The sequence below is a fragment of the Crinia signifera genome, chromosome 4 (assembly GCF_055691185.1).
Source record: "Crinia signifera chromosome 4, ASM5569118v1, whole genome shotgun sequence".
NCBI lineage: Eukaryota > Metazoa > Chordata > Amphibia > Anura > Myobatrachidae > Crinia > Crinia signifera.
In genome coordinates, this window is record NC_139220.1 from 196,031,612 (window position 1) to 196,049,039 (window position 17,428).

The 17,428-nt window shown below is 43.4% G+C and overlaps 1 protein-coding gene across 1 annotated transcript in view; it reads left to right on the forward strand.

Moving 5' to 3' along the window:
* Positions 1 to 17,428, forward strand: part of PODXL (podocalyxin like) — a 64,134-nt gene that overhangs the window by 38,265 nt on the left and 8,441 nt on the right. Inside the window, exons 2-4 of the mRNA XM_083183334.1 lie at positions 7,820 to 8,239; positions 10,358 to 10,644; positions 13,360 to 13,431. Of these exons, the coding sequence (XP_083039460.1) occupies positions 7,820 to 8,239; positions 10,358 to 10,644; positions 13,360 to 13,431 (779 nt within the window). The remainder of the gene's footprint in view (positions 1 to 7,819; positions 8,240 to 10,357; positions 10,645 to 13,359; positions 13,432 to 17,428) is intronic.

The following is a 17,428-nucleotide window of genomic DNA, read 5'->3' on the forward strand; positions in this document are numbered from 1 at the left end:
CCAGAATGTCAACATGAACAAAGGTATGACATTGAACATATCCACATTCAACAACATTATGTAAACATTGTGAATGTTGACAGAGAGAATGTAGACAGGCTTTACAAATAATAATTTTAGAGTTAGGCTGTGGCTGGGTTAACTTACATCAATAAAAACCGAAGGTTCGACCTTCCATTCATGTCGACATGTTCTACCACATCCCACCATTCTTATTTCATGTCCAGGTGGAATCTCATACAGGTTTTAATCCATTCATGAATATTATACAACTCCACAATACACGGACTTTGATATGTATTCATTCCAAATAAAGGTTTTATACCGTGTTCTCACTGCGAGTGGGAACTACATGGCTTTTACCCGGCATTAAAATGCCGGGGACTGCAGCGACGGAAGCCTGTTTTCACTGCTAGGCAAATTCCCGGGGGAAGAAGTTCTACCCGGTAATTTTCCTTTTAACACAGGTTTTTATGCAGTGAGAATGTGTCAACCCGTGTTTGCATGGGTAAAAGGAAGGGTTTTACCCGTGTATGAGATCCTTCACACTGCAAAAAAAACTATGTTAAAAGGCAAATTTCCGGGTCGACATGCTAGACCCAGGAATTTGCCTGCAGTGAGAACGGGGTATCACAAGATTTATGTGAAACACATACAATTTGAAAATACAATTGTAAAATCATGCCTCCTGTATGCAATCCCAGCAAAGCCTTCCAAGATGCGATAAATCTTTTGTGCAGTAGGTGTGATCTTCAGGGTCTGATGTGAATGTACGGGACCGCACATTGAACCGGATATGTGATTTGAATAATTTGCATCCGATTTATCGCTGCAATCGGATGACAAGTGACCAAATCGCCTGGAAAATGCCTAGTACACAGGTTCTCAAACTTTGTCCTCAGGACCCCACACAGCGCATGTTTACAAGTCTCATCACAGAATAACAAGTGAAATAATTAACTCCACCTGTGGGTCTTTTCAAATATGTCAATGAGTAATGAGTGCACCTGTTGGGTGACCTGGAAAACAGGAACTGCGGACCGAGTTTGAGAACCCCTGGCCTGGTATATGGGCACCTTAAGGCATCTTCTTCTGTAACCTCACATGATGATGCACCACCTTCTCACTCAGGCTAGTATTCAGTTGTTTATCACTCCCCATCTCCCATATAAAGTAGGGTTACCACCTAGTCCCTTTAATTCCGGACACATGTTAATTACACAGGTTCTGTGGCAGTTTAAAATCAGGTGAAGTGGAGTCTTGAAGTCAGCCAGCCACAGAACCTGTGTAATTAATATGTGTCCGGAATTAAAGGGACTAGGTGGTAACCCTAATATAAAGTGAAGGGAGATCGCTGGGCATTATTAAAGTGTTCTCTTTTATCTCATGGATTGTGCTCGTTAGTGTTGGATTTAGCCACCTAAACCTGGCTAAACTAATGGGACTATCCCGTTGTGTCACCCACATGCAGCACTGTTCTGTGGTGAGAGGGAAATTGGGAGCCCGTCTCTCACATAGCGAGAGCAGCGGTGTATAGGCAGTGGTGTAACTAGACATATTGCTCCCCCTAACAAAAAAGTTCTCTGCGCCACATCCTCCTCCCCATTTTGGTAACACAGGCAAGTCGCCCCCTCCTAAAAAAAAATCAGGTGAGGCAGCCATCATGGATGCACTGCATAGGACAGTGATGGCTAACCTTGACACTCCAGCTGTGGTTAAACTACACATCCCAGCATCAGTTTTAGCATGGCCAAATAGCAAAACTGTAGCAGGGCATGCTGGGATGTGTAGTTCAACAACATCTGGAGTGTCAAGGTTAGCCATCACTGGCGTAGGATTACGCAGGATTGGCTGGTTTGACCACTTCGGTGGCTGCCGGATTGGGCTCTCCTGCCAAATTACAGGGCATGCCACTGGTAATCTGAACCCTCCCCAGTCATTCACCCTCCTCAGCAGTGTTCCCTCTAAGCTGTGCATGTGCATGCGCGCGCACACAACTCGACGAGCGTGCGCACAGACATTACAACAGAGCACACAAAGCAGCAGTGGTTCCTTTTTGCAGTTGTGGACCAATTAATGTGTTTCAGCCAATAACTACATTGTGTGCTGCGTTTTGAATGTTTAAATGTTTAATATCATTTTGAAGTAAAGTTAACACAAATGCTGGACGTCATTTTCCAGTTATATATAAGTGACGCACGAAAATTAAATTTTCCTTCCAAAGTTGCACAGCCAAAATCTTTTGCCGCACACAGCCTTCGTAAAATTAGAGGGAACATTGCTCCTCAGTGGAAAGTATTTCTGGGTCAGAACAAATCTGCCTTATTAGGTTTGTCCTGCCCCATGCAGGGGTTGAATAAGAGGTTTTTTATTATTATTATTATTATGCTGTGACTACAGGCATGACACCATCACTTCTTTACAAAAAAAAAGCCTATTATACTAAAAATTTGTGTTTTTATTAAAAATGCTTAATGCTATTTCCATGCCTAGTGCTAATGCTCACTTTCATCTATCGTGTATGTATTAATATGTTTTGTCTACCTACAAAGTAATTTTATTGAAAGACTAGTTACCACCTTGTCATGCTAGAAAGCCTTAGTTTTCCTTTTGGTGCCTTTTTACATTTTTAAATTCAATATTTAAAATAAGCCTTTTCTCTCAGTTCTAAAGAGGATAAAAACATTCTGCCTTTATTGATATTGATTACAATGCTTTGTACTCAAAGAGGAGGAGTTATATACATTTATACAATAGATTAGTTGTAAATGTTAACACATCTGTTTAGTGCTTGGTCTCTGGTAAATGTGCATCAGGGTGATAAGGATAGCTCCATTCAATCAGTGAGTAATTGCAGGCAGTTCTCTGTATGGGAGCATTACACGCTGACTTTTATTACTCAATCAGAATGTTTAGTGGCAATTGTACAACAGTGTGCATGCTCAGTTTAATTGTGACAAAATGTTGAAGAATATAATTTAATCTTAATATAATGTAAAAATACAATGTGGTCATTACCATAGTATGTGTCATTAAGGATGCCAGAATTATATATATATATATATATATATATATATATATATATATATATATATATATATATATATATATATATATATATATATATATATATATATAAAAGCAAATTTCCAGGCAGGTAAAATGCAACAGAAATTATTTTATTCAAATAAAATCATTATGCAGGAAGGGTTCTCTCGGAAATGTTATCTAGCCACAAATAATAAGAACTACTGTTGTCCCATGTATTATGACAATTTTTTTCACTAGAAACATATAGTATATACCAGGCATTCCCAACCACGGTCCTCAAGGCACACCAACAGTGCAGGTTTTAGTGATATCCAGGCTTCAGCACAGATGGTTTAATCAGAATCACTCAGATACTAATTAAGTCACCTGTGCTCAAGCCTGGATATCTACAACACCTGCACTGTTGGTTTGCCTTGAGGACCGTGGTTGGGAAAGACTGGTATATACTTTGCAGTTATCCCAGTGGCTAAAGGCTCAAACTATGGTAAATTATATATTAAATAAATCTAATTTACAAGCATCGATATATGTTCAAATCCATTCATAGTAAAAAACAAATTCGCACATGTTGATGGTTTAGAGGTTGACCAGATCACACATTTAAAAGTTTGCTGTTTTTTTAATTTTTTTTTTTTTAATTATTGGTTCACTGTATTGCTTTACATATTATTTAACTTGTATGCTGGTTCACTTCATACTTACATACCTACCTGACCCTCTCCATGCGGGAGAAAATGTTCTGTTCCTGGGCTTCCCTAGTAATGTATGATTGCCATCACCTGTGGTGAGCCACCTTTACCTAGCTCCCCACAGGTGATGGCAATCATACATTACCAGGGAAGCACAGGAACAGAGCATTTTCTCCCGCATGGAGAAGGGCAGGTAGGCAAGTATGGTTCACTTACAGGTACTGTATATGCACTGAGCTATTCCCCATTATTCTTAATGCCCGGTCCCCTGCTCCTGTAAGATGGATGTCTTGTCCCCATCACCGGTAGTGGGACCCATTAGGGGCTCCCTTTGTGCATATCGGAGACCTGATATCTATCCACTATTTTCCTATTGGATTTTCCATTAAGTATATAGCAATATAATGGACTGGATTTTTAGACTACCTCAGCCCACAGTTTTTAGGTTGCAGAATAGTACAACAAGCCTGAACTTTTGTATGAGGCACTGCAGACACATAGTAACATAGTAATTAAGGTTAAAAAAAAGACATTAGTCCATCAAGTTCAACCTATATGTCTTGTAACTACTGACTTGAGTAAGTCATATCTATAGGATTCCCTTAGTGTCAAAAATGTATCCAGTTTTGAGTTAAATTCATCAACAGTAGTCGCTGTAATCCCCCCACCGGCAATGAGTTCCAGAATGTTACTGCTCTAATGGTGAAGAATCCTCCTCTTAATTCAGTACTGAAGTTCTTTTCCTCGAGCCTCAGTACATGCCCACGTGTCCTAAGTATAGGACATCAACCATCCTGTAAATACTATATACATTACGATCATGGTGGTGGCAACAACACAATTATTCAGAAAACTACAGTAAATGTAAAATGTTTCTGTATAACTTCAGTATGATTATATTATAGTGGTAATACTGGAAATGTAATTAAATGACATGAGAAGCTTAGTGTGACTTTAATATTTTCAACTAGTTGAGTCAACTTTTTAAACAAAGTGATACTTTATCTCAGATGCTGGGCCTGCTTGAACTTCTGTATATATAGTTTGCCATTGAAAGAAGAAAAAACAGTGGTAATGCATTTCCTGTAAAAGTGCAGAACCACTGTTTATGTGGTTTCCCCATTTATTTATTACCAGGTATTAATAAGGGAGAACAGGTACCATCTCCTGGGGTATATGGTAAGGTGCAGCAGCTGAGAGGTTATAAATCAGTCCAGTATGTTGGTACAACTGGCCTCCACCAGTTTTATTAGTTAATCAAACAAATAAAAGATCAAAATAAATCCTTGCCGCCTGGCTCTAACTAATATGCATAATAAACTTATTCACTAGAAAACAGTAACAGATTCATTCCTCTCAGAGTTTGTTGGTTTCAGGTTGTCTCCCACACATAGTGTCTCCTTTCCCCAGGCAGAGACCCCCAAAGGCCCCCATACACTTATACAATTTGATCCCATTTCACCCAATCCCGATGGATCGGGCCGAGAAATCAGCCTAAATTGGATGTGTGTAACATCCCCTCCGACTTGATGCACGGTCCCGTGCGCATTGGTTCGGACCCTGGAGATTGAACATCCGGCAAATTAAATCTATTGGATGCATCAACGGCACATCACGGGTGCTTTTTAGAACCCGCAATGTGTTGGATACGGCTGTGTAGGTGTGTGTGCATGTATGTCCGGCTGGTCCCGGGCTGTGCTGAGCGTCCAGGGGGTGGGGATGACTTTGCAGAGGTAGGGTCATCAGTGTCCACTGTCGAGAATCGCTGAGCGGCAGGTGTTGAGTGGCAAGTGGCAGTATCATTTTTTTTTCATTCAAAAGACAGGCCGGCTGTTGCTCTCACTCTCAGACAATCAACAGCCGGCCTGTCTTTTGAATATTTTTTTTTAAAGTAATGCTGCCGCTGGCTGCCCAGCACCTGCTGCTCAGCACTTCCAGACAGTGGACACTGCCCACCGCTGCAAAGTCACCCCAACCCCCGGGCACTCAGCGCAGCCCGGCACCCGCTGCTGCCTGGGACCTGCTGCTCACCAGTTTGTTTGTTTTTCAATCTACTGACCTCGCAGTTCCCAGAGAGTCTTTACATGTGATAAATAGCATGCGATTTATCGCATGTAAAAATGGCACATCGTAAAAGAGCTATACCGGGGAGCTCATGGGAAATTGGGTCCGACTTGCCCTTAATTCTTAGTCTAGCAGCCTTTTTACAAAACTCCCATAGCTGAAGGTACTTATTAGCCTTCTATCAGGCTAACAGCACAAAGACCTGAACTGAGCCTAATGGATGGTGAACCCTCGTTCTCTTCAACCATCCAACCCCAGCTGCCTTCCACTACTATACTAGTGGCCCTGTCACAATAGCATACACATATTCTGCAGCTCTTTACAGAGAATATTTGAACATTCACAAAAGTCCTTGCCCCAGTGTATCTTACAATCTATATTCCCTGTAATCCTCATACAACCATAGTCTTTCCCTGGTGGACCCATTTTTGTAATTGTACCTTTGTAATGTAAGTCGTCACAAGCATTGTGCATAAGAATGTGAGTGCTGGCCTGTCTGAATGAGGCGTGTTCACATCATTTCCTCATATAATATTCTCACTTCCCCTGCTACTATTTATAGGTTTCACTTAATACAAAAGATTCAAAGTGCACAATGAGAAGTCACAGTAATTGAAATATAACTGCCAGATTTACTGTATCAGGATAAACCTGTTAAATGTGCTACATGTTGATTGATGTGAACCCATATTTGCCTACTCTCCTGGATTCAGTGAGGGAATCCTGATCTATTGGGGTTCCCCCCTCCTTCTGGGCACCCCTCCCACATACTGTTAGTGGTGTATCTATAAAAAATGTGGGGGTTATTGCTAAGCCACTGCATTCTGCCCACTTCCTAGTGAATTGGGAGAACAGTAGTAGGATGAATCTGCGGTCCATGCAGACGGGTGGGGCCTAGTGACGCAATACTATATTAATAGCATCATTTAGACCTAGCTCCCAATTCAAATAGGTGCGACCTGCATCACTTTGCTAAGAGTAGGTGGGCTGAATGACCCCTCTGGTCCAGTCCCGCTCCTAAGACAGTCCACCTGCTAGTTCTTTTCAGACTTCTCCTGTAGAATTTAAAAGTACAGTAGGTAAGCATGTGTGAACCCTACTTGCTTTACTAGCTGTCTTTGAATTATGGTAGATTCTAGGAAATTAAGACTTGTAGAGAGAAAAAAAGTACCAGCCAACCAGCTACTAACTGCCATGTAACAGACTGTGGGGCAGATTTATAAAGCTTGGTGAAGTGATAATGTGGCTGGTACTTTATCACCGGCCAATCAGCTCCTAACTGTGAAGTTACAGGCTTAGTTTGAAAAATGACAGGTAGGAGCTGATTGGCTGGTGATAAAGACCAGACCATTTATCACTTCACCGAGCTTAATAAATCTACCCCTCGGTTTGAAAAATGACTTTTATCACTGGTAGGAGCCCATGCTTAGAGGCTTGGCTAACCATTACTACATTATCTGGTCTCCTTGATAAATACTGTGTCTATGGAATATACTGGTTGTATACTGTATATATGTATAGTTTAAGAGCAATGGACTATAACAAAATAGTCCTGTGCAATAGCACATTATGCATAATGTGTAGTTCAAGTGAACAATCTGGAACCTCATCACTAGAGGAGAGAATGCTGCCACCAGTTATGAGCTGAGTTTAACTTTCACAGTCAGGGGGTGGGTTTGGGAGGAGAGTGAAGAGTAATGCAAAGTCCAAGGTCCATTACATATTACATACACCGTAACATGTATTGTGTATATGTGTGTGTGTGTGTGTGTGTGTGTGTGTGTGTTAAGCAGACCTCCTGCACTGTGTGGTCAGTGCTGCAGCCTCTGCTGGCTATTTCTCTTTTTTTTTTCATCAAACATAACACAGGCCCTTAATACAAAGAGATGAGCTGAGTACTATCAAGTAGAAATTTACTTTAGGTCATGTATGAGACTTGGAATGGCACCATTTAAATAAATGTACCATTACTATGAAGATGCATAAAATACTATACATTTCATTTTAATTTTCAGGACATGATGCATCTACAACTTCTATTCCAGTGACAACAAACCCTTCTACTATTGCTCCTACTCAAACGCTTGCTACTTCCCCACCTGCTACTACTAAGCAAGCTACGGTTCCAACAACAATTGCACCTACAACTAAAGGCACCACACTAAATCCCCAGCCCTCTCATGGAGCTGTTTCCACAATTGCAAGCTCACCAAAAGTGGAAATTACAAGCCCTGGAGTAACCACGGCTATACTACCACAAAGCCCAGCACTAACAGCAGCAGCAACAACAAAGACTGACACCTCCAGCAACGTGTCAATAACAAATACACCTAATGTTGTCAAGGAGACTACAGCAAGTGGAACAGCCCCAGTTGGCTCTACTACTAATCCAGCAGAAAGTGCATCTGGTATTGGCATCACACGCAGTACAGTAGGTATGCATTTTTCTATTCAAATGTTATAAAATGTTTTTGATTTATTGCTAAATACATACATATAAAAAAAGTAAAAAATGTGCAGTGTATACACAGTGTGAACGCATACCTCCCAAATGTACTGATTTTCATGGAACAGTCACTTTCTGGGGGGGGCTGTCCCACCCGTGGGCAGCAGTATCCCACTGTGGGGGGGCAGTGGTGAATTTGTGGAGTTACCCCGTCACTCACTGCTCATGAAAAGATGCTGTGCATATACACACTGCGTCTATTCACAGGAGACAGGTGGACTTGTGGCACAGCCAGCAGCTCACAGAGCATTGGCCAGGACCCCACAGTGATGAAAACGGGAGGCGTGGCTTGCAGAGTGTTGTGCAGTGAAGCCATGCCCCATTTCATCAAGTTCACCCCCCCCCCCCCTTCTGGAAGTAAAGTTTAGGGAGTTTGGAGGTATGTGGATGATATACCACATGGATGATGTAACATAGCATTGTTTACAGTGGTCTGTATGTTACCTGTTGTAATAAAAATAAAGAACTGTGGTACATATTTTACTATAAACCATACTTTAAGGTTGCAAGTGAAGTCTTTTGAGCCTGATTCAGAGTTGCAAGCAAATCACACAACTAGGCAAAACCACGTACTGTAGGATTGCGGTTGTGGCTGATATAACGTGCAAAGATTTATTTTAATTGGTTATATTTTTTTTGTGCAGGAAAAATACTGGCTAATTTTGCATGTAGCCCACATATATTAAACAGATTAATGCTGCTTTCACATCGCAAAATGAAGGTTCACACCGGGACTTTGAAACCGTTTAGTCCCGGCACTAACCTGCATTTTGGGATGTTCACAACCCCACAGTGAACTGTCTATATTGCCGGTTCTCTGATGTCATCTGGGGTTGCGGCAGGGAGTCGGCACGTCATCGGGGGCGGGGGAGGAGGCATCGCTTAGAGCTGGTGCTGCTCCAAGTGCTGCCTCGTCCATAGTGTGAAGGGAAACGGGTTGCTCGACCCATTTAACCTGTTCACACCGCCAAGCAACACGGCAAGGAACCGGTAAGAACTCTGCTTTCTGCGGGTCAAACCGCCTTGTACCTGGTAATTAGTTGCGATGTGAAAGGGGTATTAGATTTAAGTTTAAAAACACACCCTATCCAGATCTATAGGCCGAATTCAAACCTGTTCTCAAAATAGGCAAAACCATGCTGCACTGCAGGTGCAGGGGCAAACGCAGGAATTGCAATGGGTTGTTTCCAGCATATATATTGGCGCCACATGAAAACTGGCATTTTGAGGCAGGAGCCTCTTTACACATTTTATATATACACACAGAGAAACACAGAGAAAATAACCTAAATACATACTCAGTATATTCTGAAGCTGGATGCTCTCCCTCCTACTTCCTTGTCATACAGCCTCGGAGGCCTCACCCGCTGGCCATCTCCGGGAGGGGTGGAGTGGGGGGAGCAGGTATTTGGTCTGTCAGCGGCTGCTAGATTCGGCATCCTATTGCAGATCTCCTTCTCCAAACCGCTGCATACTGCTGCTCTGCCTGCACCTCCTCTGCGGCCATCTCATTCTCCCGTGCTACGCACAGATAGATGCCCAGCCGCAGTCACTACAGACATCTCCGTCTGAAAAAAAAAAAGTGTCCCCCCCCCCTCCTCTCTGCGTGCGCCACTGAGGTGGGGCAAATTTAAGGTGCAGAGTTATTTTGTTTCTGTGCAGAGTAAATACTGGATGCTTTATTTTAACACTGCAATATAGATAACATTTTGAACACACTCCACCCAAATCTAACTCTCTCTGCCCCACCTACAGTGCGCATGGTTTTGCCCATTGCCTTGCAATCAGGTCTAAATTAAGCTTCAAATCTCTCTTTACGAGTTATATCAGCCCCAACGGCAGTGCAACATGATTTTGCCCACTTTTCACTTGCACTGAATATGCATGAAGAAAGCCTTGCAAATTCATATTGACATTATTGCAGCTAAATTTCTCACTCTCAATTCAGTAAAAGAAAAACGTTGTGCCCCGGAATAAATAAAATGTTGCCTTCAGTTGGATATGCTCCTATGTGTAACAATTGTGTGTGTTTTCTGAACTCTTACAGCACCATCACTGCTGCGCCATAGTGCTGAAACTGCAACATCTCTTACAACTACAAGATCAGAGGAAATTAACATAACAGATGCTGGACACAGAACAGGCCTAACTACACGCATAACTACAGGCCTAGCTACAGGTATAGCTACTCCAAGTTCTGTGATCCCGCTTTCTACCACTTCAGTCAAGACTTTAACAGATGCTGCTACTAACAAATGGACCCCTCCCGAAGCTTCAACCAAGACTACATCACTTGATTCTAATATACAATACACTTATAAAGAGAACATTACGGTAAATAAATGATGTACCAATACCATATATAACTCTCATTATAGTCTATTTCCGAATTTAAAAACACATATTTTCTTTAAAAAAAAAAAAGACAATCCTAACTTTCCAGATATCTAATATTTATATTAGATAGATGTCCAAAATACCTTATATTATTTTTCACTATGCATAGATTTCTGATAATGTACATCATACTTTCTGGCTACCCCCTACAGGCCAAATCAAGATAAAAGTGGGCATATGATTGTGTTATAGTGGCTCCAACCCCAGTTACTCAATGTTGCAATTACAAGCAGGTGTAGGGGCAGGGACATGATCAGTCAGGGGCAGGGATATGATCAGTGGTGGATTTACAACAAGGCACATGAGGCCAATGCCTGCTAGACCACTGGCCAGATGAAAGCAGGTGATTCTTTTTGTATTATTTTTGTCTGCCACGACCATCACCTTAAGTGAATTAAGAAGTGACCAGCCTCTGGAATGGGGTGCCGGACGGGGTCCCAACAGTCGTGATCCCCGGACGGGGTCCCAACAGTCGGGATCCCGACAGTCTTTTACTCGACGTCGGGATCCCAACTGTTAAAACACCAACAGACAGTTCCCAACGGCCACCGGCTATTCTCCCTCGTGGGGGTCCACAACCCCCATAGAGGGATAATAGAATAGCTGATGACTGTCGGGATCTTGACTGTCGGAACCCTATACCACACCCCTGGAATGTGCCAGATGGCCTCTGGGAAACTTAAGGTGCCCATATGATATGGCTCTTTTTCACACGCTTTTGACCCATCAGGCCGATAAATCGTGTGAAATGTGCCATACGGGCCCCGGATAAAGCCTGCACTTTAGACAGGGGGGCCCACTCCCACTTGTCATTACTGGCCGCAAACTGCAAGGGAAAATATTACGCTGTCAAAACACAGAGTAAAGGCAGTATAAACTTGGTTAATGGGTAACTGCAGGGCGGGGATTAATATAAACATAAATATATATATATATATATATATATATAAAATACCAAATGAAAAGCCTGTGTTTGTCCCTCTTTACCTTACTCTGTAGGAGCCCTAACAGGCTCAGCACTGCCTCTGATTAAAAACCCTCCTATGACAAGGCTGCTGCTATCCTCCATGGGCCTGAGAAACATATTATGAGCTCCACCAAGCAGAGCTTAGCACAAGCCTCTCAGCCTCTGACCTCTTGTGCAAAGTCTCATGGGATTTAGGGGGGTATTCACTGTGAGGGTCACAGCAGTCGAGCTTGCTCGACCGCCATGACCCAGTCCCGTTCTTGGTCAGCTCAACCGAGAACATGCAGATGGGATTCAATGTCCCGCCTGGCGGGGAGTGAGAAGGGAGCTTGGCCGCGAGTTGCGGCCGGGAAGAGGCGAGCTTCAGCCAGCAGCTTGTCACTTCACGGCCGTTCTCGACAGAACGAGCCCGACAGCTTGTTCTGCCGAGATACCCTGCTCAATGCTGTCAGGGAAGCATTGAATAGGGCCCGGTGGGCATCTCCCCGACGGGAGATGCGCACCGGTGATTGAATATCCCACTCAGGCAAGTCCCAGTAATGCACTGCACACTTATGCAGTCAGTGTGACTTGGCTCCCGATGCTCAGCACCATTAATCATTGTCACGTTGGCAGATAGGTGAAGGTGAAGCTGCAGCACTACTCCGCTCCCATGCACAAAACCATTAGCTAAAAAATTAACATCTAAATAGAGGGGGGGCACAGGGGTACTGACCCCCTGTGCCCTCCCCCTTAATCCAGCCCTGGTGCCATATAGTATGTAATTTACCTCCAATTCCCATCCGATATGCGGGCCCATGCGCATTGTATCAGATCTGAAAATCAGATGACTGGGATTGCATATGATACATCGTATGAAAAAGGACTGAATACGATGTATCTGAAATAAGATCCTAGCCACTGGGGAGAAAGGCAGATCCCTGGGGCAGTTGCCGAGGTATTGCATGAGAGGTTGCATCCATACCTCTGTGAAGTGTATGGAGCCTTATGGTGTGTACACATGGCAGGATATGCTGTGAGATGTGAGTCCCGATGCGATCAGATCGCATCGGGACTCGCATCTCACGGCATGCTAGAGGGGTACAATTTACACTATATAGTGCAGATCAGCCCTCTCTATCTGGCTGCCGATTTGCACTAAAACGGGAGCACGCATCGGCAGCGCATCGGGCTCGCAAGCCCGAAAAAAGCATGCAATTTGGCTTCTGATGTTCCCTATATCGGGAACATCGGAAGCCAAATCTTACCATGTGTACACACTATTACTCTTCTGGGCATCCAGGAGAGCAACCCAAAATTCAGCAGCCCCCCAGACTGTAGGCAATTAAGCTGTAAATGTCTTTTACATATATTATATACTGCAGAGCAAAGTTTAAAAAGGGTGGTTTAGTCAAGTTAGGAACCTTGGCCACTCCATGGCTATCAAATGTAGGGGTAGATTTATCAAAAATTGGATAGAGACAGTGGTGAGAAATGAAGTACCAATCAGCTCCCGTAATTTTTAAAACAGCCTGTACTTTATCTCTCTCCAAATTTGATAAAACTGCCCTTAGTACTATAAACATGATGAATGTATTACTTACTGTACTTGACAGCATGATGAGCAGTAGCTGCAAGTTTCAGATAAAACGCAAATACCTCGATTATGGAACCTAATCACTACTAAAACCTTAATTTCCCTCTAGGTCATATGCCAAAAGAAAGTGAATGGTGAATCACTTCCTTTCAAGATTAATATGAAGTCTTCAAGAATTTGTGTAGGTACAATACTAAAAATGCTGGGAACCACTAAAGTTAGATGTCATTGCTATGACATTTTATACACTTTTGCAAATCTAAACATTCTGGTTTATCCTTCACTTACCTATACTTTTCTTTCTTGCATTACTATTTGCACACACTGATTTGGTAGTGATGCTTCGAATCCTAAACTGCTGTTAGCCTACTTTTTCATCCAATATTGCTATGCAGAGCTGGGGTGCGCCCAACTCTCCCGGCAGCCCGCAGGTGGTCTTTTCAAGGATGAACTCAATCCTGGGTAACCTGGGATTGATCATTTTTCAATCTCAGGATTGAAATACCTAGCTATCATTTTCTAGCATGTACAGATAAAGGAGGCCTATTATCTTATTGGTTGCCATGGCATCACCTCCACCTTTTGCAAGTCTACACTAGTAAATGTATCCTAAATTATATCTTTTTCAATTTGTAGGAAAAAAAAATAAGGGGAAAAGATTCACTCACACATTATGGTCCTGAAAACTTTTAGATTTGGGATTATACTCATACTTTAGAAATACCATATATATTCGAGTATAAGCCTACTTTTTCAGAACATTTTTATGCTGAAAAAGCCCCCCACGGCTTATACTCGAGTGAGGGTCCCACTTGAGTCAATACGTTTTCCCAGTTTTTTGTTGTAAAATTAGGTGCCTCGTCTTATAATCGGGTCGACTTATACTCGAGTATATATGGTATACTTCAAACGGGTGTTAATCAAAGGGTCAACAGCAATTAGGTCTACAGTGTCTAGGTCAACCACAAAAGATCGATATGCACAAGGTCGACCGGGGAAAAGGGTTGAGCAAAATGACAACACGGAAATGGTTGACACGTGAAAAGTTTGACATAAGTTTTTAAAGGTTTTGGTATTCATTTTTACATTTGAACACCCCCAATTAGTGTACTCCTTTGCTCTCCATACTTCAGGCCTAGTGCCTCACCCTGATAACCTTGCCAATCGAGTTCACATGGATGGTAAAGTTTCAAAAATTTCAGAAAATTTAAATGAAAAAAAAGTTAACGTTGACCTTTTGCATGTCGATCTATAGTGGTTAACCTACTGACGGTGAAAATGCATGTTGACCTATAGTCTGGTCCCCTTTCAAGAGCTGCTACAACTGTGAGCCAAAACAAGGAAATGTCGCTGCTTCGTTGGCGCTGACTATCGCTACTTAAACTGCGGTTGCAGCAAGACTGCATTTTAAGTGCTTGTTTGCGCAGATCTCCGGAATAGAGATTGGAGATCTGTGCATGGGTCTGAATCAGGACCCTGTCTATCCAGACACACCAAAACAAGATATTTTCACACACACACACACACACACACACACACAGAGTCACCATTTGTTTCCCTCTAATGCCCCGTACACACGGTACAATGTGGTCTATTTTTCTATTTGACTTTGCTCATATAAGCAAAATTGAATCAAAATCGAAGGCATTTGGTCCCGATGCACGGCCCTGCGGCATCGAAATCAAGTAGATAAATACACTATACAGGCAAAACTATATAGTACAGATCTGTACTATATAGTCCCAATCAAACGCATTTGCCTTACTGTGTGATTTGATCGAATAGCAAGGCAATTGCACCATGTGTACTGTACAACCCTTACAATATCGAAGTGTGATTTAGAAGATTTTATAAAAAAGGCAATCCAGAGTATAGAAATATTTCTATGCCAAGCACTGCAGGTAATCCATTTAATTTATGTACATTGTACATGAGGTACTTATGTAGTATCTTGGCGTCAGATTTAGAAATCGGGTCGGATCGGTAGCATCGTATGCAATGCGATGCGATGGTCCCGATTTTTCCATAGGATTCAATGTTAAAATGGTCCATTTTAACATAGAATTCAATGGGAAAAAGGGGTCCTTTTCCTTTCCCCACTATCCAAGTGGGCATGGAGTTGGATATAAACCTGTGGCGAGCGTAGCGAGCCACCGAGCCCGAAACGTGGCGAGCGTAGTGAGCCCCGCGAGGGGACACAGAATACTTTTTAAGAAATCTGCGTCGCTTCGCTCGCCACGCTTCGGGCTCGGTGACTCGCTGCGCTCGCCACGCTTTATAAAATCAACTCTATGCCCACTTGGATAGTGGGGAAATGAAGAGGACCTTGTTAACATTGAATCCTATAGAAAATCGCATCGCATGCGATTCGATGCGATTTTGCCGAAAATTGCGTCAAATCGCATCTGATTGTATGCCTTAAGGTAAGGTATACAATTAGAAAATCGGCAGCCCAGATACTACATAAGTACCGTACATGATAACACTGCCATCTCCAGGGTTTAGCTAGAATACTTTTATTTTATGTATAGCATGTAGTTTATATTTTTGGAGTTTGTGAACTGTTATTACAGTAAAGCTTACAGTAAAATGTGATCAGATTTGGAGATGTGGTTTATGCAGGGCCGGCGCCACCACTAGGCAGCTCTAGGCATTTGCCTAGGGCTCCGGCACCTGGAGGGCGGCAGTTCGCCCCTCACCCCCAGCGAACTGTGTAAAAAAATTGCTGCCCCGGCGTCCCTGCAGTGCTGGGGCGGTCAGGGGTGTCCGTGCCGTAGGGGTACCTGCGGCGCCGTCATGTGTATAAAGCTGGCTGCGGCCGGCGGGGTCCCTGTAGTGAATAGCAAATAACTAGCGCTATGCGCGCGGCGGTGCGGTAAGCGCTAGTTATTTGCTATTCACTACAGGGACCCCGCCGGCCGCAGCCAGCTTTATACACATGACGGCGCTGCAGGTACCCCTATGGCACGGACACCCCTGACCGCCCCAGCACTGCAGGGACGCCGGGGCAGCAATTTTTTTACACAGGTACCACCCCTCCCCCCGGCACCGGGGCGCCCCCACCCCGACTCGCCTGGGGCGCTTCGGTGCCTTGCACCGGCCCTGGGTTTATGACTTCATGGAATAGAAGTTACTGTTTTCTGGTAAGGGGGCAACTGTTCCACTGGCTCACTTATCCACTCCGTTCACTAAATAGACCCCAAAAATGCTAAAAGTATGGAGATAGGCACCATAAAGGAGAGATACAGAAGATACGCTGCTGATTTGGAAATATTAGGATTAGGACATAGGCCACCTCCAATTCCATGATGAGATTACACAAATACCTTGGTAAAAGACAAAAGACAAATGTAATAGTTGCAGTGATTGCCAGTATTTCTGTAATTTAATGGTGTGAACTAAGGGCCCAATTCAACCCTGACTGCAGGACATATTTGTTGTCAAAATTGGCAAAACCATGTTACACTGCAGGTGGGGCAAATGTACTATGTTTCAGAGAGAGTTCAAAGGAAACTTGGTAGAAAGGTTAGTGGACAAGTGGAATAGCCTCCCATCAAAGGTAGAGAGTGCGCAAATACTTTTCTTTTGTAGAAAGTCTCTCACCTCTACCTTGATAAAACCCTTTGTATATTTCAAACTTTCTATCATATTCCCCCTTTTGCTTTTCTGCTCCAGACTACATTTCATACCTGCAGACTTTTTAAAACTCCTCCTTGGCAGAAGCCCGGAGAGGAGTGAAAGGGGGGCGGGAAGTGGCTTAGTTTTGGGGGCAGGGCGCGGCTGATGTCAGCAAGCCCTGCCCCCATGACAGGCTGCCACATCAATTTGCGGTTCCGTGGATGAGAGGAGGGGCTAAAATGACTCGAATCGCGTCATTTTAGCCCTGCTCCCTCCCCGCGGACCCGCAAAATTCATAGTTTTAGACCACGGGGAGAGGGGGGGGGGCTATGGTTAAAATGCGGGAGACTTGCCCACCTTCCCAGGGGGCTGGGAGGGGGACCCGATTTGCGGGACCCTCCTGGCCATTCCGGGAGGGTAGGCAAGTATGCTACATTTTAAGATCTTTTAGTTGTTTGTGGTGTACAATATGCCCCATTGTAGTTTCCCTTCTTTGTACAGTCTGTAATGTATTTATATCCTTCTGGAGATATGGTCTCCAGAACTGAACACAATACTCT